The 27,989-nt window shown below is 45.7% G+C and overlaps 1 protein-coding gene across 1 annotated transcript; it reads right to left on the bottom strand.

The window, feature by feature from the left end:
- Positions 1-50: 50 nt before the first annotated feature.
- EXOSC3 (exosome component 3) lies at positions 51-21,261 on the bottom strand. The gene is made up of 4 exons (XM_029604285.1): positions 20,974-21,261; positions 14,514-14,663; positions 7,570-7,721; positions 51-277 (listed from the first exon to the last, which is right to left on the bottom strand). The coding sequence occupies exons 1-4, from the start codon at positions 21,226-21,228 to the stop codon at positions 70-72; spliced, it is 765 nt and encodes a 254-aa protein (XP_029460145.1). The 5' UTR covers positions 21,229-21,261; the 3' UTR covers positions 51-69.
- Positions 21,262-27,989: the final 6,728 nt, after the last annotated feature.

The following is a 27,989-nucleotide window of genomic DNA, read 5'->3' as shown; positions in this document are numbered from 1 at the left end:
TTACCACAACCACATATCATGTATGGCAATAAAGAACAGTACACAAAAAGTGTCTGAAGTACATTTTATTCACAGCACATTGTCTGAAAACTTTGCAAATGTTTGTTTTCTTTGCTCTGCTGTCATGTGTTCACAGGCCTCCAAAATGTTTGCCACAATTAAAGTCCATTGAGTAGTTTTTGCCTTGACCCATATTCTGCCATTCATTCCAATCACTATCTCAAAGGGATAGACTTTTCCAAGCTCCTGAATGATTTCACCCTGTGGGGCTAAAAGCCTACATTGGGGGAAATATAAGAAATGAAACAAAGAGGTTATTTTTTCATAAAAAGTTTGATAATCAATAAAAATATCTGAACTGAAAACAGATGTTAAATGTCTATTTTTAGTATTTCATTCATACTGTATCCTTCTAATGTGTTATCTGATGCTACCAGTGTGCCATCACTTTAAGGAAAATCACAATTTGTTTGCCTATTGGGAGTGGGGTATACAAAACATTGATTATATCTCCTAAGTCCCCAAATCAGATTAGGGTGACTGTCCCTACTGTAGTTCAACTTTGCTTAAGAACATAAGAAAATGCCATACTGGGGTCAGACCAAGGGTCCATCAAGCCCAGCATCCTGTTTCCAACAGTGGCCAATCCAGGCCATAAGAACCTGGCAAGTACCCAAAAACTAAGTCTATTCCATGTTACCACTGCAAATGGCAGTGGCTATTCTCTAAGTGAACTTAATAGCAGGTAATGGACTTCTCCTCAAAGAACTTATCCAATCCTTTTTTAAACACAGCTATACTAACTGCACTAACCACATCCTCTGGCAACAAATTCCAGAGTTTAATTGTGCGTTGAGTAAAAAAGAACTTTCTCCGATTAGTTTTAAATGTGCCCCATGCTAACTTCATGGAGTGCCCCCTAGTCTATTATCCGAAAGAGTAAATAACCGATTCACATCTACCCGTTCTAGACCTCTCATGATTTTAAACACCTCTATCATATCCCCCCTCAGTTGTCTCTTCTCCAAGCTGAAAAGTCCTAACCTCTTTAGTCTTTCCTCATAGAGGAGTTGTTCCATTCCCCTTATCATTTTGGTAGCCCTTCTCTGTACCTTCTCCATCGCAATTATATCTTTTTTGAGATGCGGCGACCAGAATTGTACACAGTATTCAAGGTGCGGTCTCACCATGGAGCGATACAGAGGCATTATGACATTTTCTGTTTTATTCACCATTCCCTTTCTAATAATTCCCAACATTCTGTTTGCTTTTTTGACTGCCGCAGCACACTGAACCGACGTTTTCAATGTGTTATCCACTATGACACCTAGATCTCTTTCTTGGGTTGTAGCACCTAATATGGAACCCAACATTGTGTAATTATAGCATGGGTTATTTTTCCCTATATGCATCACCTTCCACTTATCCACATTAAATTTCATCTGCCATTTGGATGCCCAATTTTCCAGTCTCACAAGGTCTTCCTGCAATTTATCACAATCTGCTTGTGATTTAACTACTCTGAACAATTCTGTGTCATCTGCAAATTTGATTATCTCACTCGTCATATTTCTTTCCAGATCATTTATAAATAAAATATATTGAAAAGTAAGGGTCCCAATACAGATCCCTGAGGCACTCCACTGTCCACTCCCTTCCACTGAGAAAATTGTCCATTTAATCCTGCTCTCTGTTTCCTGTCGTTTAGCCAGTTTGCAATCCTTGACAGGACATCGCCACCTATCCCATGACTTTTTACTTTTCCTAGAAGCCTCTCATGAGGAACTTTGTCAAACGCCTTCTGAAAATCCAAGTATACTATATCTACCAGTTCACCTTTATCCACATGTTTATTAACTCCTTCAAAAACGTGAAGCAGATTTGTGAGGCCTTGCCCTGGGTAAAGCCATGCTGACTTTGTTCCATTAAACCATGTCTTTCTATATGTTCTGTGATTTTGATGTTTAGAACACTTTCCACTATTTTTCCTGTCACTGAAATCAGGCTAACCGGTCTGTAGTTTCCCGGATCGCCCCTGGAGCCCTTTTTAAATATTGGGGTTACATTTGCTATCCTCCAGTCTTCAGGTACAATGGATGATTTTAATGATAAGTTACAAATTTTTACTAATAGGTCTGAAATTTCATTTTTTAGTTCCTTCAGAACTCTGGGGTGTATACCATCCGGTCCAGGTGATTTACTACTCTTCAGTTTGTCAATCAGGCCTACCACATCTTCTAGGTTCACCGTGATTTGATTCAGTCCATCTGAATCATTACCCATGAAAACCTTCTCCATTATGGGTACCTCCCCAACATCCTCTTCAGTAAACACCGAAGCAAAGAAATCATTTAATCTTTCCACGATGGCCTTATCTTCCCTAAGTGCCCCTTTAACCCCTCAATTATCTAACGGTCCAACTGACTCCCTCACAGGCTTATTTTTATTTGTATTTTAAATTGATGGGGCTCAGCTTCATAACGTAGCAGCAAGTGCTCTGCACTTCCAGGTAAGTGACTGCACTTGATCCGAGGGCTCGCTGGGAATGGGGGGTCCTGCTGAAGTCTGAGTTAGCACGTTTGCTTATATAAACAGAATTTTCCATAGATAGCAGAATGAATTAGCCATGACATGGGGATGACACCTTCTCGTGGCAGTGAACAGACTCATCTCGTACCCCCCTGACTACTGACTCTTTAATAACTTTTTTCTTAACAGATATCGATTTTCTCACAACCCAAGGACGTCGATGGACGACAGAATTCCAATTTGCATGCATAACGGAAGGTATAAACTGGAATACCCAACAAACAGTAAGAAACCAATTAAATCTATTAGAATGAAGCGTAAAAACAATATGGACCGATTTCTTACTCCCGTTACAGTTATGGATAAATTTACATGTAATAATTTGTTTTTTCTCACTTTTATGCTAATTAATATTCAAGCAATATCTAAGACCGCCATTATAGTCGACCTTGTAGCAGATAAAAAACCTGACTTTACAGCCATTACTGAGACTTGGCTTAAACCTTATGATAATATGTTTCCAAGTTGTGTTCTAAGTTGATCTTAGTTGTTCTAAGTTGATCTTAGTTGTTTTCCCAATAGATTGTACTTTATTATATATTATCCGTTCATTATTTCGATATGTTCCATGTAAACTGCCTCCCCGGCGATAGTTATCTCTGTTAAATGTGAACTGGAGTGATATTTATTGTATACAGGAACTTCCGGTATATAAAAACCAAAAATAAATAAATAAATAAATACCGTGTTAGTCAATCAGCTTTCAAATGATATGTATACTGCTTTTTCTGCCCATAGAACAAAATGTAAAGGGGGCGATCTCCTATTAATAGTAAAAAACGAGCTGAATGTAAAATTAGTTCCAACTAACATAGATGAGCCATATGAAGTTATTCTACTTGAATCTCCATCCATCCAAATTTGTCTAGCTTATTGCCCTCCTAAGTTATTAGATCATAATATTTCCCCGATAATTGAGTTTTTGACAATAGTAAATCCTGATAAGCCTTCCTTTATTCTAGGGGATTTTAATATACATATGGATGACGAGCCCCTCAGTCCTACATGTTTTACACTGTCTGGATCCCTTTTAAGCCTAGGATTTAGCCAGATAATCCAAGGACCCATGCATAAAGCAGGCCATATGTTTGATTTAGTCTTTACTAATCTAGAAAAGTTTGAAACCTATGAAACTTCTCAGGCCCCTGTGCCATGGTCTGATCATTACTTAATTTCTTGTAATTTTCAAGGCAAAGAAAATCATACCAAAAATCAATTAGATCAAATTATTTCATATCGACCCAAATATAACTCTGAAGACTTAAAATTGGCATTAGAGGAAAATATAGATAACATTGATCTAACAGATTGTCAGACCGCCATTAAATCTTGGTTTAAGGTACATTGCCAACCAAATCAAGCCAATAAAAACAAGAGTCCTAAAAAACAATAAAATAATAATAATATCAAAAAAGCAAAAGTACAACTTAGAAAATCTGAGAAATATTGGAGGAAAAACAAAAACCCTCAAACCCTAGGCCTATATAGATCCCAATTAAATAAATATAAAAATATCATTAATGATACAAAAAAGAACTATTTTAAGCACAAAATTCACTGTTTTAGTTATAATGCCCGAACACTATTTACTTTGGTGAAAAACCTAACAAAATCGTCTAATGTAGAAGTAAATCCATTGGCAGAAGCCAAATGTAATGAAATAGCCTATTTTTTTAAGAACAAAGTTGACAATCGTTTGAAGAGGTTTCCTCTATGGAACTTGAAGTCGTCATTAGAAAATTAAATCCAACTAATCATCCTCAGGATTTCATTACCGTGGTTGCATTGAAACCAATTGCACATCTGATAGCTCCAATACTTGCAAAAATGGTTAACCTTTCCTTATCTGAAGGATATCTTCCAGAAGATTTGAAATCTGCTCTTATTAAACCTATTTTAAAAAACCTAACCTGACTCCAGACCTTCTAAGTAATTACAGACTGATATCGAACCTTTCTTGGTTATCAAAAATAATTGAAAAAATTGTCCACAAACAATCGGTGGAGCATTTAGAGTCAAATAACATCCTGTATCCAAATCAATTTGGATTCCGCCAACATTTAAATACAGAAACACTATTATTATCATTGACCGATACAGTTCAACAATATATTCTTGTCTTACTTGATCTGTCGGCGGCGTTTGACACGGTAGACCATGACATCCTGGTAACAAGACTAGAAGAGATTGGTCTAACAAATAATACTCTCAGATGGTTTACCTCATTTCTACAACAAAGATCCTTTCAGATTAAAATAGGCAGTACCCTTTCCAACAAAGCTGAACTCCAAACTGGGGTTCCACAGGGTTCTGCTTTGTCGGCAACGCTGTTTAATATTTATTTACTGCCTGTATGTCATCTCTTGGCAGGCCTAGGATTGAATTTTTATATTTACGCTGATGACATTCAGTTACTTATTCCTGTATCAGATACAGTTGAACAAACATTTAAATTGATAACCATTTATCTTTCTGCTATTAATCAACTACTATGCCATATGAAATTAGCTTTAAACATGGAAAAAACTGAAATTATTCTCCTTGATAGAAAACCAAAAAATAGTATGAATAATACTAATTACACTCTTACTTTACCAAATAATATTAAGTTAATGCTTTCTGATTCAGTTAGAGATCTAGGAATAACCATCGACTGTCAACTAAATTTTAAAAAACATATCACAACAAAACTAAGGGAAGGTTATTATAAATAGTTGGTTCTGAGAAAATTGAAACCTTTGCTGAATGCCAATGATTTTCGATCAGTGTTGCAAACCCTAATTTTCTCATCTCTGGACTACTGTAATTCTCTTCTGTTGGGTCTTCCACAATCTACTTTACGCCCCCTCTACAAGTGCTGCAGAACTCGGCGGCGAGAGTTTTAACAAATTGTAAGAAACGTGATCATATTACACCTGTTTTGGTTAAGTTACATTGGTTACCGATATCGCAGAGAATATATTATAAGACTTGCTGCATTCTCCATAAAGCTATTCATGGACAAAAACAGACTGCTGAATTTTTCAATCCATCTACATACTCCATAAAGATCATTAAGATCAGCTAATAAAGGACTATTGCAAATTCCATCAGTAAATACAGCTCATCTCATATTAGTACGTGATAGGACTATTTCTGTTGCCGGTCCCTGTATCTGGAACACAATGCCTGTGGAATTACATCTTGAAACAGTGTTCAAAACCTTTAAAAAAGCCCTGAAGACATGGCTCTTTGAACAGGCCTATGCAAACTACTTAGAGAAAGGAGACAGTTAGAATGAACTATTTGATGATTTTACTTCCCCTCCTTTTATTAATAATTTTTATTTTCCTTTTTGAAAATGTGTTTTGTAATTTTAACCACTGATATTTATTTTGGGTTTTTATGATGTCTTCGGTGATGTGAACCGTTGCGATGTGTCTTTTCGAGCGATGGTATACAAAACTTTTAAAATAAATAAATAAATAAATAAATCATCACACACACCCCCCCCCCGGATCGATCTCTCGCAGTCCTCTCGCAACTTCACTCGAATCAACCAGTCGTCTAGATATGGGTGGACTAAGATTCCCTCCTTGTGCAAGAATGCCGCCACGACCACCATGACCTTGGTGAAGGTACAAGGGGCCGTCACCAGGCCAAACGGAAGAGCCTGAAACTGGAAATGTTGACCCAGGACTTTGAACCGGAGGTACCGCTGGTGATCCCAAAGGATCGGGATGTGGAGATACACCTTGGTAAGGTCTAAGGATGCGAGAAACTCCCCTTTGCGCACCGCGGCCACGACCATTCTCAAGGTCTCCATGCAAAAACGGACTCGAAGACACCGGTTCACTTTCTGCAAATCCAGAATGGGACGAAAGGTACCCTCTTTCTTGGGAACCACAAAGTACACCAAATACCAGCCCTGTTCCGCTAAGGGAACTGGAACAATGGCCCTGAGGTCGAGAAGCCGTTGCAGAGTCCCTTGTACTGCCTCGCATTTGGCCCACGAGGCTACGTGAGGCTCCACAAAGGCCTCCCACATCGGGCGCAAAAACTCGAGAGCGTAACCGTCCCGGACCACTTCCAAAACCCAATGGTCCGAGGTAATCCTCGCCCACCGCGTAAAAGCTCGACAATCTGCCTCCTACAGCTTCTGCAGTCCTTACAGGTTGCCTAGTCGTGATCTGGACCTAGGCAAATGTAACAATAATTATGATAGTCAGTGACAGACATTATGTGTCCGCACAGACAATATTTAAATCTTGGTTTCTTCGTGGACATAATAGCACTGAAAAGTGCTGTTTAGGAATCGCTAGCGCAAAAACCTTTAAGACAGAGGAGTGAAGAGAGACACGAAGAAGCGAGAACACGTCCATGCTTGAGTACGGAAAAATAGAACTGAAGAGACTGGTACATGCTTCGTGCGGAAGTTCCGCTCAGGAACAGCAGAATCAAAAACTCTGACAGAGAACACAACGTCTGCAAGAGCATCGTCTGTGACGTCACCCAAACAGCATGGCTAATTCAGCCTGCTTATCGACGGAAAAAGGCATTTATTTGACAAAGAAAATACTACAGTAATATTAAAAATGCTGAAGCTGAAATTACAGGATCTAAATTGATTTTGTAGATTAGAACTAAAAGAGTGACCTAAATGAAAACCATTCCTCTCCCAAACCATCTTAGCTTACTTGTACTAGATCAAACTATGATCAAACATAGTATTACATACCATAAAAAGCTAGTTATGTGCTACTATGTAACTAGTCTCTTATATCAGTGCTTCATGGGGTATACAACACTAAAAAGTCACTATACAAACACTAGGGAACTATAAAACATAGGTAAAGCTGAAGTAGTGTTTTCAACTTCCATGTGAGATTCATCTTGCGAAATAAAAAAAAAAAGAACCCGAATGTCTGCTTAGTTCAAACTCTATGTACAGTCTGCTACTGCAAATAAGAAATGTTAGTAGGCAACGAAGACATTACTTACCTCCTTACTAAACCCAAGGATACCTTAAACAGGAGGCCTTCATGTCCAAACACACCCATTCCAACTGCTCTTCCACAGCTGTCAATACAGACCAGCTCAGGCTCCATATCCTTATTAGCGACAACAAACTGTCCATAAACCAGATCACCAACCTAAAACAAGAAATGGTGTCTGACGTAAGGGGGAGAAACAAGCACAAGCTTGCAGAGAGCCTCGTTCGTCGCATTTATCCATTTGACTGTATTCCAGAGCACTGCAGCATCAGTAAAGGCAGAAAGCCTGCGGTAAGGTAGTCAAAGGCTGTCAATTTTTATCAGTAAGTGGACAAATAGTTACCACTCTTCAGTGGTTCTATGTCAGAGATCTAATGGTAACCAAAGAAAGTAACTTGCAGCTAGTTTTCCTAAATAGCTGGTCAAATGACCACTAACTTTGAGAGGTATTTCTTCAGCTCCGTAAGGCATCAGACTTCAATAGCCTCATGCAGGATATCATATAATGCTGCACGTGCTGGAAGCACTTTCCTGCTACTTTTTTTTTAAACATCATCATTTGAAAATGGGAAGAACAATTTTCATAGTGATGTACCTACATAAATAGGTCTTTACCTGGGTAGACTGCCCTTGTTGCAAACCATACTTACAACGAATGGAATATGGAAGATTTCATGGCACACCTATTTTTAGCCAAATTAAAAAGATGTTGTCAGGGCGGGTGGGGTTGGGGGGTGAGGGAAGAGGCAGAAATGCTTTGGTCTGGAGGAGAAAATATTGTCAAAACTACATGCACTGTTCCCTCTTCCCCAATTGGCTGCCCACAGAAAATAGGAGCCAATTTAGATTGCACTTTGCTCATGCGTACCCTGTAGGAAATTTTCAAAGGGAAAGCACCCAGGTAGTTTCCCTTTCTTGAAACACATGTGGATTATTCAAGACTGCTCCCGCATTATGTTATTGTGAAAAATTACTAGCTGTCCTTTCCAGTAATAATCTTAACAGTGCCATGTGAGCTTAAAATACCTTGAAATTCTAAAAGATGTTGGGGCAGGTTTAAGTCTTTTTTGACAATATGTATTTCCAGAGTAAAAGGGATTTAGGCATTTGTCACTGTCCAAGTCTTTCAATTTGGTAGCTTCAGTCTTTGACAGCCTGACAATCCTTCTCTCAGAAAGTTCTGAATGAGATACTAAAGGAAAATTAGTTCTTACGTGTTAATTTTCGTTCCTGTAGTACCACGGATCAGTCCAGACCATGGGTTGAGCCTCCTGTCCAGCAGATGGAGACAGACTAAAACTGAAAAGGGTATCCTATATCAGGACAGAGCCTACCCTGCAGCCCTTCAGTATAACCATTGTCAAAGCAGAAAAGAACTAATATAACCCAGGAAAGAGATCAAGCAAGTAAACACGACTCAAAAGAGTAACAGAAGAAACAATTATCCACAAGGAATGGACTCTGTAAAACAGCGCTCTTGCATATCCGTGGACATCATATAGATGCTTCCAGTGTCCGTAAGATAATGATAGGTGATATTCATCCAGGGACCTGTAGGAAAAGCTTCAAGTGGTCGGCAGGAAAGTAAGAGAACCAGGGAAGGGTGTCTGGACTGATCCGTGGTACTACAGGAATGAAAATTAACAGGTAAGAACTAATTTTCCTTTCCCTGTACGTACCCGGATCAGTCCAGACCGTGGGATGTACCAAAGCTTCCCTATACCGGGTGGGACCGAGACAGCCACTCTCGAAGCACCTACCGCCCAAAAGAACCAAAAACCGGGGCATGCAGGTCTAAACGATAATGTCGAACAAACGTATGCAGGGATGTCCATGTAGTGGCCCTGCAGATTTCTTGCGGAGAGAACGACTGACTCTCCGCCCATGAAGTAGCATGAGAACGCAAGGAGTGAGCCTTCAAGCCCTCAGGAACAGAGCGGCCTCGGCAAATATAAGCCGAGGCAATCGCTTCCTTCAGCCACTGAGCAATCGTAGTCCGAGAAGCCTGTTTTCCCTTATTCGGACCACTCCAGAGGACAAAAAGATGTTCGGAGAGTCGAAACTCATTGGTGACTTGAAGATAACAGAGTAACACACGTTTCACACCAAGCCGGCGAAGATGGCCCCCATCGGGACCGCGACATCCTCCGTAGAGAATGCCAGAAGCTCTACCGACTGATTAACACGGAAGGAAGAAACGACCTTCGACAAAAAGGAAGGAACCGTTTTGAGAGAGACTCCTGAGTCCGAAAAACGCAGAAAAGGCTCCCGACAGGACAGCACCTGAATCTCCGAAACCCGACGAGCGGAACAAATAGAAACTAAGAAAACCGCCTTAAGCGTAAGTTCCTTTAGTGTAGCCCAACGGAGGGGTTCGAACGGAGCCACACAGAGAGCCCGGAGGACTAATTTGAGATTCCAGGACGGACATGTGGGTCAGACGGGGGGGTCTCAAGTGTTTGGCGCCCTTCAAGAACCGAGCAACTTCCAGGTGAGACGCCAAGGGGTGCCCTTCTACATGACCGAGAAGAGAACCAAGAGCGGACACTTGGACGTGCAACGAATTGAAGGACAGACCCTTGGAGAGGCCCTTTTGAAGGAAGGAAAGAACCACGGAGACCTGCGCCGACCGCGCCGAGACACCCGAATCATCACAGACATTCTCAAAGACCTTCCAAATGCAGACATAAGCTAAAGAAGTAGATTGCTTGCGCGCCCGCAGAAGGGTGGTAATCACCTCTTCCTTATAGCCTTTACGCCTCAGCTGTCGCTGTTCAAAAGCCAGGCTGCTAGACAAAAACGAACAGCCTGTCGAAAAATACAGGACCATGCCTTAGTAGACGAGGAAGATGGCCGAGACGAAGAGGACGGTCCGACGCAAGATTGACCAGATCCGCGAACCACGGCCTGCGGGGCCATTCAGGAGCTACCAGGATGACGGCCCCTCGTGGAGCTCTATTCGTTGGAGAACTTTTCCCACAAGAGGCCACGGAGGGAACATATAAAGGAGAACATCCGATGGCTAAGGGAGAGCAAAGGCATCCACTCCCTCTGAACAGTGCTCCCTCCAACGGCTGAAGAACCTGTTGGCTTTGGAGTTGCTCAAAGTCGCCATGAGGTCCAGGTGTGGGGTGCCCCACCTGTTGATGATCAAGGTTATGGCTTCGTCCGAGAGCTCCCACTCTCCTGGATCGAGACGCTGACGACTGAGGAAATTGGCCTGCACATTCTCCTTGCCCGCTATGTGGGAGGACGCTAGACAATCCAGATGCCGCTCCACCCAGGCAAGGAGCCGGCTGGCTTCCAGAGCCACTAGGCGACTCCTCGTGTCCTCCTGTTGGTTGATATAAGCTACCGCCATGGAGTTGTCGGAGAGGACCCTCACCGCCTTGCCTCGGAGCTGGGGTAAGAACACCTGTAGAGCTAGGCGTACTGCCCGGGCTTCCAGCCGATTGATGTGCCAGCGGGCTTCGACTGGGGACCAATAACCCTGAGTGGTCTGAGACTGGCAGACTGCCCCCCAGCCGGAGAGACTGGCATCCTTGGTGACTATGATCCACTGTGGAGTCCGAATAGGCATTCCCTTCAGAAGATGCGGAAGCGCAAGCCACCACTGTATGTCGGCGATGGTAGAGGCCGAAAGCGGAAGAATCATTTGAAACTGTTCCGACACCGGCTGCCAGCGGGATAGCAAAGCTCTCTGTAACGGTCGCAAATGCGCAAAGGTCCAGGGGACTAGGTCGATAGTTGAGGCCATAGTCCCCAGGACCTGGAGGTAGTCCCACGCCATCGGGAGCGAAATAAGGTTGCTCACCTGATCGATGAGCTTGAATGCCCGAGCATGGGGCAGGAACACCTTGCCAAGCCGCGTGTCAAAACGCGCCCCCAGAAATTCCAAAACCCGGGAAGGCTGCAGATGGCTCTTGGGGAAGTTGACTATCCACCCTAGGGAGGTAAGAACAACAAGAACCCGGTCGACTGCCTGCCGGCAGAGTATCTCCGACTTGGCCCGTACGAGCCAGTCGTCCAGATAGGGATGGACCAAGATTCCTTCCTGTTGGAGAGCGGCCACCACGACCACCATGACCTTGGTAAAGGTGCGCGGCGCGGTGGCGAGACCAAAGGGCAGCGCCTGGAACTGAAAATGCTGGCCCAGAACGTGGAAGCGAAGGAACCTCTGGTGTTCGGGGCGAATCGGGATGTGTAAGTATGCCTCCATTAGGTCAAGGGAGGCCAGGTATTCGCCAGGATGAACAGCTGCTATGACCGCCTGCAGGGTCTCCATCCGAAAATGGGGCACCTTGAGAACCCGGTTTACCCTCTTGAGGTCAAAGATCGGGCAAAAAGAGTCTTCCTTCTTTGGCACTATGAAGTAGATGGAATACTGGCTTGCGCCAATCTCTGCCTCTGGAACCGGGAAAATGGTGCCCAGCTGCCGGAGCCTGGTAAGGGTTTGGGCCACCACATCCCGCTTTAGGCGCCCTCAGGGAGAGACTACATAGAGGTCCGGTAGATCTCGAGAAAATTCTAAAGCGTAACCGTTGTGGATGATCTCGAGAACCCACTGGTGATCTTGACCCATTCCTCGAAAAATAGGGAGAGGCGACCCCCTAGGTTGGGGACCGAGGAACGGGCCAACCAAATCTCATTGCGAAGCGGGCTTCGGGGCGGTCCGCTGAGAGGCCCCTTGCAGAAGGGCCAGCGTCCTCGAAAGGGCTGGGACCAAGATTGGGACCTGGAAGGGCACCCCTTGGCAGAAGTACCACACCCTTGCACCGCATACCGACGTTGGCTCCAGAAACGGGAACGAGAAGGCATAAACGCCCGGGACTGTTTTGGCCGGTCCTCAGGCAGCTTATGAACCTTGTTCTCACCCAAGGAATTAATGAGCTGTTCCAGGTCTTCGCCAAAAAGCAACTTTCCCTTGAAGGGCAGGGTGCCCAACCGTGCCTTGGACGATGGGTCTGCTGACCAGTTAAGCAACCAGAGGAGCCGACGAGTGGAGACCGCCAAGGCCATCGCTTTTGCCTGGACTCGAAGCAGATCGTACAGAGCATCCGCCCCGTACGCAATGACGCCTTCCAGCCGTTCAGCCTGCTCCGCCTCTGCGGACGGGAGGTCCTGGGTGCCAAGTAATTGCTGAACCCACCTAAGGTCTGCCCGCTGCATGAGACTGCTGCAGATAGTCGCCTGGACTCCCAATGCAAGCACCTCGAAGATGCACTTAAGGTGGAATTCAAGCTTGCGATCCTGCACGTCCTTCAAAGCCGTAGCATCCACCACTGGAATAGTGGTGTGCTTGGTCACAGCGGAGACTGAAGAATCCACCGTGGGAATTTTCAGCATCTCCAAACAGTCCTCCGGGAGTGGATAGAGCTTGTCCATGGCTCTCCTGACGCGGAGCTCCACCTCGGGAGCTTCCCATTCCTGAAGGAGTAGCAACTTGTGCATAGGATGGAAAGGCCGACGCCTGAGCCCGAAGTCCTGCCAGGACGGGGTCCATATGCTTGGGTAGCGCGGCTGTCAGGGAATCCGCCGGGGGGCCCTCGATCCGTAATTCCTGAAGGACAAAGGGAATGATGGGCTCTAACTCCTCCTTGTGAAATAGCCGGAGAACCCTAGGGTCATCCCCGTCTAGAGAGGAAGCGTCTCCGCCACGTCCAGACTCTGATCCGGATCAGGAGTGCCCAAGGGTGCTGGAGGGTCCGGGAGAGGGGGGGGCCCCCATGTTACCCGCACCCAAACAGACCCCTGCCCATCCGAGGGCGCAGGAGCGAGAGGGGGGTCTAATCGAGGAACTTTGGCCGGCGGGGGACCAGGGGAAAAATCCTCCTCCTCCTGCAAGCTGGCCAGATAAGATTTGTGCATGAGGAGCACAAATTCTGAAGAAAAACGCGGCCTAGACTTGCCAGGGGAAGGGGGGGTCAGGTACCTCTGCCTGGGGACTCACAGGACTCAAATCTGGGGGACCCTAAAAAATCAGATCGTCAGTGCCAAGCAGCTCCGAATCGGGAGCTGCAGAAACCCCCAAGATGGCCGCCGTTCCCACGGTCTGCCGACCCGGGAACGGCCTGGCCACGCGACTAGCAGAGCGACCCTGGACTGAATTTAAACGAGCCCCCCGAGAGGGCCCTTCATACCCTAGTAAGCATGCTGGGCAGGGCCCCTCACGCGAGATACGCATCGAGGGCTCTCCAAATGACAGGCAGCAGTTGGAGCGCAGCACGATCACTGAAGAAAAGCCACAAAGAGCAGAGAAAATCAGCTGTTTGCAGTAAGATCCGAAAACGTGCTGCCGAGAGTAGCGGAGGCAGCAGATTGAACCCTGAACGCTCCTGTCCCAAACCATCCTGGCTGCCGGACCCCGACGACAAGAACAGGCTGGAAAGTTGTATAAATAGGTTTGCCCTTTTCTCTCTTTGCTTTCCTTTACTTTGTTTTTTTTACAGTCTAAGGCAGAACTGAGAAAGACAGGATCCCAAAGGGAACTGTCCTAGGGGGGCTTCCTTGGCAAAGTAAATGCAGCCAGGGGAGGGGGGAGTGACTGGACCACCAGTTTCACCCCCAAGGATCACCGGGAACAGGGGCTTAGGCTATGTTTCCACAAGGGGCAAGAGCGTGGAGACGGTACTGTCTCCTGAAAAATAGAATCTTTTTTTAATTCTAAACAAACGAAAAAGTACTTGCTTGATCCTGAGATAGAACTACCCAAAGTGGGAAAAGGCTAACTAGCCGAGATCAGGGAACCACAGGGTGAGCTGATCCATCTGCTGAAGACAGACAAATACTGAAGGGCTGCAGGGTAGGCTCTGTCCTCATTTAGGATACCCTTTCAGTTTTGGTCTGTCTCCATCTGTTGGACAGGAGGCTCAACCCACAGTCTGGACTGATCCGGGTACGTACAGGGAAATATACAATACTGTGCATGAAATACACATGGCAGACACCTACCTGCACGTTTGGTCTGTTTCTTTTGGTTGCACCTTCAAAAGCCAGGTACGATAAAGAGGCCTGCTCACTTCCTCCAATGTCTACTTTGAATACGTCACCTGATTTTGCTGTCACTATTCCTATCACATGGTCTCCCTTCACGGGTACGTACTGCACAACAGAAGAGCAAAAGTAAGGGAAAATACAGCTATGGAGTGCAGACAAAAATATTCCTAGAATAAAGAAATAAAACCAGTAAAAACTCAGGTATAAATAATAAACAAGAGGCAAGCATTTGGTGAAAAGAAGTTCTAGAACAGGAAGTCATACTGGAAAGGGCAACCTTAGAAGTAATGTGAGGAAATGGTTCCTCACACTCAGAATGGCAATTACATGGAACTGCCTCCTAGTGGACAGGATAGTCAGGAAGAGATGGGATTAATGTTGGGGAAGCAAATAGGGTCATTATCAACTGCCATACTGTTTCAATGAGCAGTGCTGAATGACAAAATTTTCTGTGAAGACTGGCAAAATATTACTCATCCTGGGACTGAGGATTTTAGCACTCACATTCCCACAGCTATAAATTCTATTCTTCTCCCATGTTGTCCAGAATACAGATAATGTTACCTGGATGAAACACTGATATTACTTTACACCATTTTTCCCCCACCTTTATCTGACTCTGCACCTAAACTTCATAAAACTGTACAATACAACTGGGTTGTACGCAATCATAATTAACAAAGTCCCAGTAGTGGGACAGTTGCCTCAGTACTCTTGAGCTCTACAAAATGCCAGTGGTGGTGGAAGTGGTGGGCAGGGAGGGGGGTTGAGGTTAGTTTATTTTTGTTTTTAGGTAAGCAGAAAAGGTGCAATTACTTCTTGACCGATAACTTCCTTTCCTTGAGTCAAGCCAGACCAACCAGTTCTGATGAATGGGTTATGCCCACTGACCAGCAGATGGAAAGAGAGATCAAGAGGCTTGCTGATGTCACCCATTATAGGCATCCATGTTGACTTCAGCCTGCTATTATCTGTAACAAGCTAACTGTGGACAAACTAAATTCAAACCATTTAACAGAACCTTGTACTTAATTTTGTTTTATGGACTTCCAGAAGAACTAGGAAGAAAGTAGACCAAATACAGACAAAGAAAATGGGGGAAATTATTCACCTGTATTAAAGCAGAAGAAATATGTCATAGCTCTGCAAACTCTAGTCAATTTGTGGTTGAGGGAAAATATCAATTTAACAGTCAGGAGCAGGCCCTGGACTGGAAAGGAAAGTATTAGGTAAGAACTAATTTCACCGTCTTCTTCTTCCAGTCATACCAGTCCTGACAAGTGGGATGTACCTAAGCCATGCCCAAGAGTGGGATGCTGTCAAACCAGCTCTCAACACTTGGAAAGCAAATGAAGCCCTCCTCCCTGACACACACATCCAAGAGATAATGCATTACAGGCCGGATTTTAAAAGACCTGTGCACATAAAACCTGGGGTTTACGCGTGTGGCTGAGCCTTGCGTGTACCGCGTAAATTTTCAAAGGGGCCTGGCCACGTGCACAAGTGCCAGGCCGGGGTCTGGGCGGGGGGGGGGGGTGGGCCAGGACAGCGCTATTGTACCCTGTCCCGATGACTCGCACGCCAGCAGCTGGACAGCGTGCGCAAATTACTTCTGCTCCAGCCCTGAAGTAAGTTGCAAAACAAAAAAAAAAGGATAGGTAGGGTTTAGGGCAGTGGTTCTCAACCTTTTTTTGGCCGGGACACACCTGACAGATGGTTCTCACATTCGTGACACACTGAACATGTGACCATCACGGGGCTAAATGTAAACATGCACTCTGCATCTACAGGAATCCCCTCAACCCCCAGCAATGAGTGCAGAGTAGATCTAGGGCATTACCCTGTACAACTCGCCATACAAAAAAGATATTCTAGTTCTGATAACATCCCAGTAAAAGCAAAACAAACTCCTTTTACTACCAGGCAAAATAGCCTTCCTTATGAAAAGACAGCAAGTTTCCACTAATGCATATTCTATTGAGAAAACACCACAAATAAGATTGATACAAATGCCTACATGCTAGTTAAATACCTCACCTCGGTCACACACCCTTCACCAAGTACAGAAAAACCACAAATTATAAATATGGAGACAGAAACTGAAATGGAAAACCAAAAAAGCCACTCTGCATGCAGTGCGAACCTGGAGAAATGGAAAGAGAAATATAGCACCTAACAGACTAACCCACACAAAAGTTCCACCTGTATTATGGAACACACTCAAACAGTAACAACCCTATCTAAGAAATACAACTATTAAACCAGGCCCTAAACACTAACACATTTCCTATTGGGAAAACAGAATAAGCCAAGCTGCTATAGAGCCCCACACAGAAATCATTGTAAAGCTATACTAAAAATGTCACAAAACAGCTGCTGAACAGAATAATACCCAACAATTAAAAACTCATAAAAATTATTAAAACATATCCAAATATCAATAAAATATTTCACAACAGCAGACATCGCATAATACCCAATAATTAAAATGGCAGTCCATCATCTTCCTGACCAGTCTCTCAATCACACTCATGGTCTCTTATATACAAGCTCTCGATCACACACAAATGCTCTCACACCCATTCACACCAGCTCTTACCCAGGCTTCCATTCACACCTACACACACAAGCTCTCACCCATGCATTCATTCACACCCACACACACAAGCTCTCACCCAGGCTTCCATTCACACCCACAGACACAAGCTCTCAGCCCGGCACCCATTCACACCAGCTCTCACCCTGGCACACACACAAGCTCTTACCAATGCATCCATTCACACCCACAGACACAAGCTCTCACCCAAGCACCCATTCACACCAGCTCTTACCCAGGCTTCCATTCACACCTACACACACAAGCTCTCACCCAAGCTCTCACCCATGCATTCATTCACACCCACTCACACAAGCTCTCACCCATGCATTCATTCACACCCACACACACAAGCTCTCACCCAGGCTTCCATTCACACCCACAGACACAAGCTCTCACCCAGGCATCCATTCACACCCACACACACAAGCTCTCACCCAGGCATCCATTCACATCCACACACACAAGCTCTCACCCAGGCATCCATTCACACCCACACACACAAGCTCTCACCCAGGCACCCATTCACACCAGCTCTCACCCTGGCACACACACAAGCTCTTACCAATGCATCCATTCACACCCACAGACACAAGCTCTCACCCAAGCACCCATTCACACCAGCTCTCACCCAGGCTTCCATTCACACCCACAGACACAAGCTCTCACCCAGACTTCCATTCACACCCACACACATAAGCTCTCACCCAAGCACAAGACACGCCAGCTCTCACCCAGGCACTCATGCACACACAGACATGCCAGCTCTCACCCAGGCACTCATGCACAGACGCGCCAGCTCTCACCCAGGCACTCATTCACACACAGACGCGCCAGCACTCAGCCAGGCACTCATTCACACACAGACGCGCCAGCACTCAGCCAGGCACTCATTCACACACAGACGTGCCAGCTCTCACCCAGGCACTCATTCACACCCAGACGCGCCAGCACTCAGCCAGGCACTCATGCACACACAGACGCGCCAGCACTCAGCCAGGCACTCATTCACACCCAGACGCGCCAGCTCTCACCCAGGCACTCATGCACACACAGACACCCCAGTTCTCACAAAAAAACGTATTCTTTCTTCACTGCAGGGATGGGTTCCAGTTCTGCCGCGGCTTTACTCCGGCGGGCCTTCTTTTTGCGCCACCAAGGGAATGGGCTCCTGTGGTAGCCTCGGTTGGGGTCGGGTTTCCTCTTCGCCGCCACTGGTTGTGGCGGCCTTGCTTTGTCGGCGTCCGGTTTCCTCTTCCCCGCCACGGGCTGTGGCGGCCTGGCTTCGTCGACGTCCGAAACTGCTATTCCTCCCACCCCCGAGCTATGGGATGCCTGCCTCACCGGCCAATCAAAGGCTTTCTCCCTTCTTCCTACTCCCACTGGTAGGTAGAAGGGAGAAGGTTTCCGATTGGCCTGCGCGGGGGCAGGCAGAATGAAGGAGGCTTCCCATTGGGCAATGGGGGTAGGAAGAAAGGAGCTTCCAATTGGCCCGCGGGGGCTGGAAAAAAGGGAGAAGGGAAGTGCAACGGGCAGTGGGACACCGAGAGACGCGACACACCGGTTGAGAAGCACTGGTTTAGAGAGTGGGGAGGAGAGAGGAAGAGGGAGGGAGTTTAGGTAGGGAGGTTAGGGAAGTTCCCACCCAATCAGCTCCTTAACTAGAGTGGCCTGGGAGGGAACTAGGGAAGGTCCGATTGCATCGCCACGCGTAATTTGCAAAGGTTCACCCCCTTGTGCGCACCAACCACATATGCGAACGCGGTTTGTAAAAGCCGACGCACGTGTGTGCGCAGCCACCGAATTTTATAACATGCACATGCATGTTATACATTCGGCACGTCCATGTGTGAGCACTAGGGGTGTGCATTCGTTTTGAACGCATATGTAAAACGCAACGTAATTTTTTTTTTTAACTTAAAAAAGTGATGAGGCGAAAACGATCGGATTTCCAACTTATTCAACATAGCTATGTTGAATACGTTGGAAATCGCGATTGTTGATCCTAAATAAAAATTTAAACCCCTCACCCTCCTTAATCCCCCCCCCAAGACTTACCAAAACTCCCTGGTGGTCCAGCGGAGAGTCAAGACGCCATTCCTGTATTCCTTTGCGAGGAGCCGACGTCACGTGCTCCTCGCAAAGGAATACAGGAATGGCGTCCTGACTCTCCGCTGGACCACCAGGGAGTTTTGGTAAGTCTTGGGGGGGGATTAAGGAGGGTGAGGGGTTTGAATTTTTATTTAGGGAATCGGTGCACATATGGACATAGACTCAACTTATAGAATTCTACATATGTCCATATTGACCGAAATTGACCCCCCCTTTCGACTTATGGACTTATGAACATAAACTTTTTGTCTGCACATCCCTAGTGAGCACCGGGAACAGAGCGCAAATGTTTGAAAATCTACCATATGCATTTTAGGGTACTTCATATCCAGGAACCTCCTCTTCCTGGCCCTCTCAAAGATGGCCATTCATAAGACAAGGAGACAGCAGTTGGCAGGGTGACACGTTTGGACCATGGGGTCCTATTCTGGGCAATGGTGCATTCCCACCTTCAAGCACAGTACCATGGTACAACATCTGTTGGTTCGGTGGATGGCCTGGTAGACCAATGGGCACCAAATTATCAGGCCGATACAGAAAAACACGTGGGAGAGCCAGCAAGCGCCCGCTCTCCTGACGCACGCAATTCACTAAACCGAGGCATGCAAATGAGGGCCCGTGGTAAAAGGAGGCGCTAGGGATGCGCTAGTGTCCCTAGCGCCTCCTTTTTAACAGAAGCGGCGGCTGTCAGCAGGTTTGACAGCCAATGATCAATTTTTCCAGCCTCGGTTCTCGAGCCCACTGACAGCCACGAGTTCGGAAAACGGATGCCAGCAAAATTGAGCATCCGTCTTCCAACCCGCGGGCAGATTTTAATTATTTTTTTTTTTAACTTTTTGGGCCTCCGACTTAATATCGCTTTGATATTAAGTTGGAGGGTGTACAGAAAAGCAATTTTTTCTGTACACTTGCCTGGTGCTGGCTGAAATTAACACCTTTGGCAGGTGTTACTTTCTGGATCACTCGGGAATGACTAATAGGCCCATCAATATGCATTTGCATGTTGCGGGCACTATTAGTTTTGGGGTGGTTGGCCACGCCTTTTCAACGCGCTATTACCCCTTACTGTATAAGGGGTAAAAATAGTGAGTCGAAAACGTGCAGCCAAACGCGGGCTTACAGTGTGCTCCACTGGAGCGCACTTTACTGTATTGGCCAGTATGTCTGCTGCTCAGCCAAGCCTCTTTAGATTTTGTTCTTCACGTGAATATTTAATATTTAGCACTTTTTTATTTATGATTTGCAGTCACTTTTTAACTGGTTTGTGTTTGCACTTTTGTTACATTGGTTTCTTCTTAGAGCCTTTTAAAAAATAACCAAGTTTGCTTGAAATGAACCAAACACTTCCCATTTCTAATCTGAAAGTGACCAAATTTTCTTAGGGAACTTTGTCGTGGCATGAAGGCAATGTAGCAAACCCCTAGCTTGAATCAGTCTAGCCTAGCAAAATTGGAGCTAGCAGACAACTCTACCTACACTCTTTCATTCGTCTTTTACAATTTAAAAGATAAGTACTCGTTGGGTCCCCCATGTGAACACTATAACAGCCCACTCAGAGAACCTTTTCTCTCTCTCTCTCCTCCCCGGCGTCACGGTTTGGGCATCTCGGTACAGACATTAATAGGCATTGGTACTGACGTCACCATCAGGCTCCCCCTTCCCCGTGCAGTGGAATCTCTCAGCCCGCGCGACCCGCCCCTTCTTTACCCGTTTCTGCTGCGAGTCCACCCAGTAGAGGGCGGGCGCGCGGTGCCGCAGGAGGCCGCTGCGGGTGACGAGCAACGCGCCGCCGTGCTGCCGTAGCCCCGGGCCGCAGGTCACGCGTGCCCGCGCCGGGGAGCGCACCAGCAGCGCCAGGCGCGCGCCCTCCTCCTCCTCCTCTCGGTCCAGCGGCGGCAGCAAAACGTCCCCCGGTAACACTGCCCGCCCTACCCGCTCCTCCGCCCGCACTGCTGCTGCCATCCGGAGGCCTAGGCACGCGCGCGCACACACACACACACAGCCGGACCCGAGCGAGAGTGCAAGAGAAACAGAACAGAGCAGCGAACACCCTCCTCATCCACTGACTGCTGCCCTCTGCCGGCTCCCCCTTCCGCGACGCAGCAATTCATACTCATAGCTCCCGGAAAACTTCCCGCCAAAAATAACAAGCTTAAGTAGCTATAATGCTTCGGGTAGTCTGTCAGGAGACATAGGGGTAGATTTTAAAAGGTGCGCACGTGGGTCCATGGGCACGCATGTTATAAAATCGGGTGGCGGCGCAGCCAGGCAATCGGCACTTCCCCAGTTCCTTCCCAGTACAATTAAGGAGCAGACTGGGAGGGAACTTCCCTAACCCCCTGCATAAACTTCCTTCCCCCTCTCCCTCCCACCTTACCTCTTTTTTATTTTTTTTTATTTGGTTACTGTATGCTCCTCGGGAGCAGAAGTAATTTATGTGCACCAGATGCTGGTGCATGCTTCCCAGCAGTCCTCCATTCTGCCCTGCCCAGAACACACACCCCTGGCCCGCCCCCTTTTCAGGGCCCGGCAATTATGCGCATATTGTCACTTAGCCTTTTGAAAATGCATGTGGCAAACGCAGGGCCCAGCCACGTGTGTAAGTGACTATTTGCATGTGTGGCCAATTAAAAATTTGGCCGATAAGGATTTAAACTTCGGGAAACCTTGGCACCCTCTCAGCCAAATTTAACAGTGCGAAATTGCTTTTTTTGGGGACGGTTACCCAAAATCTGTGAAGGAACATGGTAGATTGACCATTTGGGATGACAAATAGCCCAAGCTCACAATTTATGGATGAATGGTACCAAGTTTGGGGGCGTTCTGTTTTGACCAGCGAGATGATGGACAGACATGTTTGTTAAAACTGCAATTCCTTAGGCTTGTAATAGGGTACAAACAGCAGGTACAAACAGAAGACTTCCGGCACTTGGTCCGAGAAGGAAAAGTTTTTATTCTTTTTGCCAGCAAAAATAGATGTAGCTGAATCGCTCAGTAAAACTACACCCCCTCCCAAGCAGGGAGAAACTTTTTATACATTCCACATTTCTTATCTTTCACACATGCGTTCTACACACTGCTGAGCAAGCATATCCCGGCTGAGGGCTAACTGACCCATCCTCCTTCCCAACCTGGAACTTTCCTGAAACTTCTCCTGTGTTCTGCAGGAGAGGCTGTTGGGACTTGCAGTTCTGGAAAGGAATTTGTGAGTCTGCAGCAATACTGCCCTATACATAATACATCCTTTGTTCTAATCATAGCAGTGGCAAGGTTACTACTTGGCAGGCAAGCAGTGAAAGCTTATCAGACAATATTGCAGGCAGCAGATCCTTTGTGAAGCGGGTGATTCTGGTACATGAAGTCCTGCTGGTAGGGGTTTCAGGTTGTCCCCTGTCAGAGTGAAGTCTCCGCCCACTACAGGCTGAATTATTTTTGAAGATTAGCAAAAGTATCCATAACCTTCCATAATCAGTTACCTACATTATAATGTCTGAGAACATAAGAAATTGCCATTCTGGGTCAGAACAAGGGTCCATCAAGCCCAGCATCCTGTTTCCAACAGTGGCCAATCCAGGCCTCAAGTACTTGGCAAGTACCCAAACACTAAGTAGATCCCACGCTACTGATGCCAGTAATAGCAGTGAGTATTTTCTAAGACAACTTGATTAATAGCAGTTAATGGACTTCTCCATGAACTTATCCAAACCTTTTTTAAACCCAGCTACACTAACTGCACTAATCACATCCTCTGGCAACAAATTCCAGAGCTTAATTGTGCATTAAGTGAAAAAGAATTTTCTCCGATTAGTTTTAAATGTGCATGCGATGCAAAGAGCTCCTGGCTCTCAGAGAACGAGTCCGATCTCTGGAGGCTAGAATGGCAGACCTAGAGGAGCTGAGGCAGACAGAGAGGTATATAGATGAGACCTTCAGGGACATAGTAGTCAAGTCCCAACTTCAGACTGGCAGCCCTGGTGCTGCCTTGGAGGAAGAAGGTCTCATAATGGGAGAGCACCAACCAGGTGTAGCAGGAAAGGATCCTGTAGCAAGGACCTGCTCTCTAGGTGATGCATTGTCCTTTCGCACTGAGGATATCTCCCCAAGGCCTACTGCCCAGGAGGGAAGGGTTAGGTCGGCCGTCATAGTTGGTGATTCGATTATTAGGAATGTGGATAGCTGGGTGGCTGGTGGGCGTGAGGATCGCCTGGTAACATGCCTACCTGGTGCGAAGGTGGCGGACCTCACGCGTCACCTAGATAGGATTTTAGACAGTGCTGGGGAGGAGCCGGCTGTCGTGGTACACGTGGGCACCAACGACATAGGAAAATGTGGGAGGGAGGTTCTGGAAGCCAAATTTAGGCTCTTAGGTAGAAAGATTAAATCCAGAACCTCCAGGGTAGCATTCTCTGAAATGCTCCCTGTTCCACGCGCAGGTCACCAGAGGCAGGCAGAGCTCCGTAGTCTCAATGCGTGGATGAGACGATGGTGCAAGGAAGAGGGATTCAGTTTTGTTAGGAACTGGGGAACCTTTTGGGGAAGAGGGAGTCTCTTCCGAAGGGATGGGCTCCACCTTAACTAGGGTGGAACCAGACTGCTGGCGCTAACCTTTAAAAAGGAGATAGAGCAGCTTTTAAACTAGAACAAAGGGGAAAGCCGACAGTCGCTCAGCAGCGCATGGTTCGGAGAGAGGTATCTTCAAATGATACTAATGATGCATTAGAATTAGGGTATCCCGACAGTGAGGTTCCAATAATTAGAAAAGTAGTCCAAGTGCCTGTAACTAAAAACTCACCTGAGCTAAAAAATTCTAACTTATCCCTATCAATTAAAAAGCAGAATAAAAATACAAACAAAAAACAAACTTTGAAATGTTTGTATGCTAATGCCAGAAGTCTAAGAAGTAAGATGGGAGAATTAGAATGTATAGCAGTAAATGATGACATAGACTTAATTGGCATCTCAGAGACATGGTGGAAAGAGGATAACCAATGGGACAGTGCTATACCGGGGTACAAATTATATCGCAATGACAGAGAGGAGCAGTCGGGAGGAGGTGTGGCGCTTTATGTCCGGGATGGCATAGAGTCCAACAGGATAAACATCCTGCATGAGACTAAATACAAAATTGAATCTTTATGGGTAGAAATCCCTTGTGTGTCAGGGAAGACTATAGTGATAGGGGTATACTACCGTCCACCTGGTCAAGATGGTGAGATGGACAGTGAAATGCTAAGAGAAATTAGGGAAGCTAACCAAATTGGTAGTGCAGTAATTAATGGGGGACTTCAATTACCCCAACATAGACTGGGTAAATGTATCATCGGGTCACACTAGAGAGATAACGTTCCTGGATGGAATAAATGATAGCTTTATGGAGCAATTGGTTCAGGAACCGACGAGAGAGGGAGCAATTTTAGATCTAATTCTCAGTGGAGCACAGGACTTGGTGAGAGAGGTAACGGTGGTGGGGCCGCTTGGCAATAGTGATCATAATATGATCAAATTTGATTTAATGACTGGAAAAGGAACAGTGTGCAAATCCAAGGCTCTCGTGCTAAACTTTCAAAAGGGAAACTGATAAAATGAGAAAATTGTTAGAAAAAAACTGAAAGGAGCAGCTACAAAAGTAAAAAATGTCCAAGAGGCGTGGTCATTGTTAAAAAATACCATTCTAGAAGCACAGTCCAGATGTATTCCACACATTAAGAAAGGTGGAAAGAAGGCAAAACGATTACCGGCATGGTTAAAAGGGGAGGTGAAAGAAGCTATTTTAGCCAAAAGATCTTCTTTCAAAAATTGGAAGAAGGATCCAACAGAAGAAAATAGGATAAAGCATAAACATTGGCAAGTTAAATGTAAGACATTGATAAGACAGGCTAAGAGAGAATTTGAAAAGAAGTTGGATGTAGAGGCAAAAACTCACAGTAAAAACTTTTTAAAATATATCCGAAGCAGAAAGCCTGTGAGGGAGTCAGTTGGACCGTTAGATGATCGAGGGGTTAAAGAGGCACTTAGAGAAGATAAGGCCATCGCGGAAAGATTAAATGATTTCTTTGCTTCGGTGTTTACTGAAGAGGATGTTGGGGAGGTACCCGTAATGGAGAAGGTTTTCATGGGTAATGATTCAGATGGACTGAATCAAATCACGGTGAACCTAGAAGATGTGGTAGGCCTGATTGACAAACTGAAGAGTAGTAAATCACCTGGACCGGATGGTATACACCCCAGAGTTCTGAAGGAACTAAAAAATGAAATTTCAGACCTATTAGTAAAAATTTGTAACTTATCATTAAAATCATCCATTGTACCTGAAGACTGGAGGATAGCAAATGTAACCCCAATATTTAAAATGGGCTCCAGGGGCGATCCGGGAAACTACAGACCGGTTAGCCTGACTTCAGTGCCAGGAAAAATAGTGGAAAGTGTTCTAAACATCAAAATCACAGAACATATAGAAAGACATGGTTTAATGGAACAAAGTCAGCATGGCTTTACCCAGGGCAAGTCTTGCCTCACAAATCTGCTTCACTTTTTTGAAGGAGTTAATAAACATGTGGATAAAGGTGAACCGGTAGATATAGTATACTTGGATTTTCAGAAGGCGTTTGACAAAGTTCCTCATGAGAGGCTTCTAGGAAAAGTAAAAAGTCATGGGATAGGTGGCGATGTCCTTTCGTGGATTGCAAACTGGCTAAAAGACAGGAAAAGAGAGAGTAGGATTGAATGGGCAATTTTCTCAGTGGAAGGGAGTGGACAGTGGAGTACCTCAGGGATCTGTATTGGGACCCTTACTGTTCAATATATTTATAAATGATCTGGAAAGAAATACGACGAGTGAGATAATCAAATTTGCAGATGACACAAAATTGTTCAGAGTAGTTAAATCACAAGCAGATTGTGATAAATTGCAGGAAGACCTTGTGAGACTGGAAAATTGGGCATCCAAATGGCAGATGAAATTTAATGTGGATAAGTGCAAGGTGATGCATATAGGGAAAAATAACCCATTCTATAATTACACAATGTTGGGTTCCATATTAGGTGCTACAACCCAAGAAAGAGATCTAGGTGTCATAGTGGATAACACATTGAAATCGTCAGTTCAGTGTGCTGCGGCAGTCAAAAAAGCAAACAGAATGTTGGGAATTATTAGAAAAGGAATGATGAATAAAACGGAAAATGTCATAATGCCTCTGTATCGCTCCATGGTGAGACCGCACTTTGAATACTGTGTACAATTCTGGTCGCCGCATCTCAAAAAAGATATAATTGCGATGGAAAAGGTACAGAGAAGGGCTACCAAAATGATAAGGGGAATGGAACAACTCCCCTATGAGGAAAGACTAAAGAGGTTAGGACTTTTCAGCTTGGAGAAGAGACGACTGAGGGAGGATATGATAGAGGTGTTTAAAATCATGAGAGGTCTAGAACGGGTAGATGTGAATCGGTTATTTACTCTTTCGGATAGTAGAAAGACTAGGGGGCACTCCATGAGGTTAGCATGGGGCACATTAAAACTAATCGGAGAAAGTTCTGTTTTACTCAACGCACAATTAAACTCTGGAATTTGTTGCCAGAGAATGTGGTTCGTGCAGTTAGTATAGCTGTGTTTAAAAAAGGATTGGATAAGTTCTTGGAGGAGAAGTCCATTACCTGCTATTAAGTTCACTTAGAGAATAGCCACTGCCATTAGCAATGGTTACATGGAATAGACTTAGTTTTTGGGTACTTGCCAGGTTCTTATGGCCTGGATTGGCCACTGTTGGAAACAGGATGCTGGGCTTGATGGACCCTTGGTCTGACCCAGTATGGCATTTTCTTATGTTCTTATGTTCCTATGAAGGAGTTAATAAACATGTAGATAAAGGTGAACCGGTAGGTGTAGTGTACTTGGATTTTCAGAAGGCGTTTGACAAAGCTCCTCCTGAGAGGCTTCTAGGAAAAGTAAAAAGTCATGGGATAGGTGGCGATTGTTATGGTTTTGAGGTGTTGGAGTGGATTCTTGGGTACTGTGGTGATGACCACTCCCACGGGGAGGAGCCCCGTGAGGATCCACAGTACTAGGTTAGACTCTAGACACGCAAACACAGAGAATTGTCTTTTATTATACAGCAGAATAATACCACCAGAGGTGGCAGTAGTGAAGTGATCCAGAGGTAGCAGTCCAGGGGCCCTCATCAGAGGAGACCCATCTCGCAATGATAGTATAGAGAGTGCAGGATGCAGGTTCCCAGTGCTGATCTGTAGATGAGACAGACTGACAATGATAGATTACTCACTAAGTTGGTAGCTATATAGATGGAGATCCCAGCAGGCAGAAGTAGTTGAATACAGGCACCGAGGCAGGGAGAGCAGGCCCTCGAGGAGCGAGACCCTGATCCCTGATAGGTACCTGAAAGAAAGCAATGGGCCCCCAAGGAGCGGGTACCCAGGTTAGAGAATTACCGCGAAGGGCAGAGAGAGCTTCCAGCGGCAGCAGGGAAGCGGCAGAGTAGCTTAGACCGGACAAGTCCAATCCTTGCTATCTCGAATTGTTAGCAAACGAAGTGCAGGCTAAATACCTGGATGGCAACCCGTCACTCATGGGGGCTGCCCCCGAGGTTCCCACCATGACGTGGATAAAGACATCGGTGGCGTGTGCGCGTGGACCCTAGGAGGCCCTTTGGAGAAACATGGCGTAATGTCTTGCCATTGCCGTTCTGGGGACGCTGGAGAGAGCGGCA

Source organism: Rhinatrema bivittatum, chromosome 1 (assembly GCF_901001135.1).
Source record: "Rhinatrema bivittatum chromosome 1, aRhiBiv1.1, whole genome shotgun sequence".
NCBI lineage: Eukaryota > Metazoa > Chordata > Amphibia > Gymnophiona > Rhinatrematidae > Rhinatrema > Rhinatrema bivittatum.
This window is presented reverse-complemented; position numbering and strand designations above follow the sequence as displayed.

What these genes read in the sequence shown, in the direction of transcription:
- EXOSC3 (XM_029604285.1), bottom strand. Translation starts at nt 21,228, where the DNA reads ATGGCAGCAGCAGTGCGGGCGGAGGAGCGGGTAGGGCGGGCAGTGTTA. An exon ending in TGGACTCGCAGCAGAAACGG is followed by an intron (nt 14,664 to 20,973) that starts GTAAAGAAGGGG and finishes TCTGTTGTGCAG; the next exon opens with TACGTACCCGTGAAGGGAGA. An exon ending in TCCTTGGGTTTAGTAAGGAG is followed by an intron (nt 278 to 7,569) that starts GTAAGTAATGTC and finishes CCCCCAATGTAG; the next exon opens with GCTTTTAGCCCCACAGGGTG.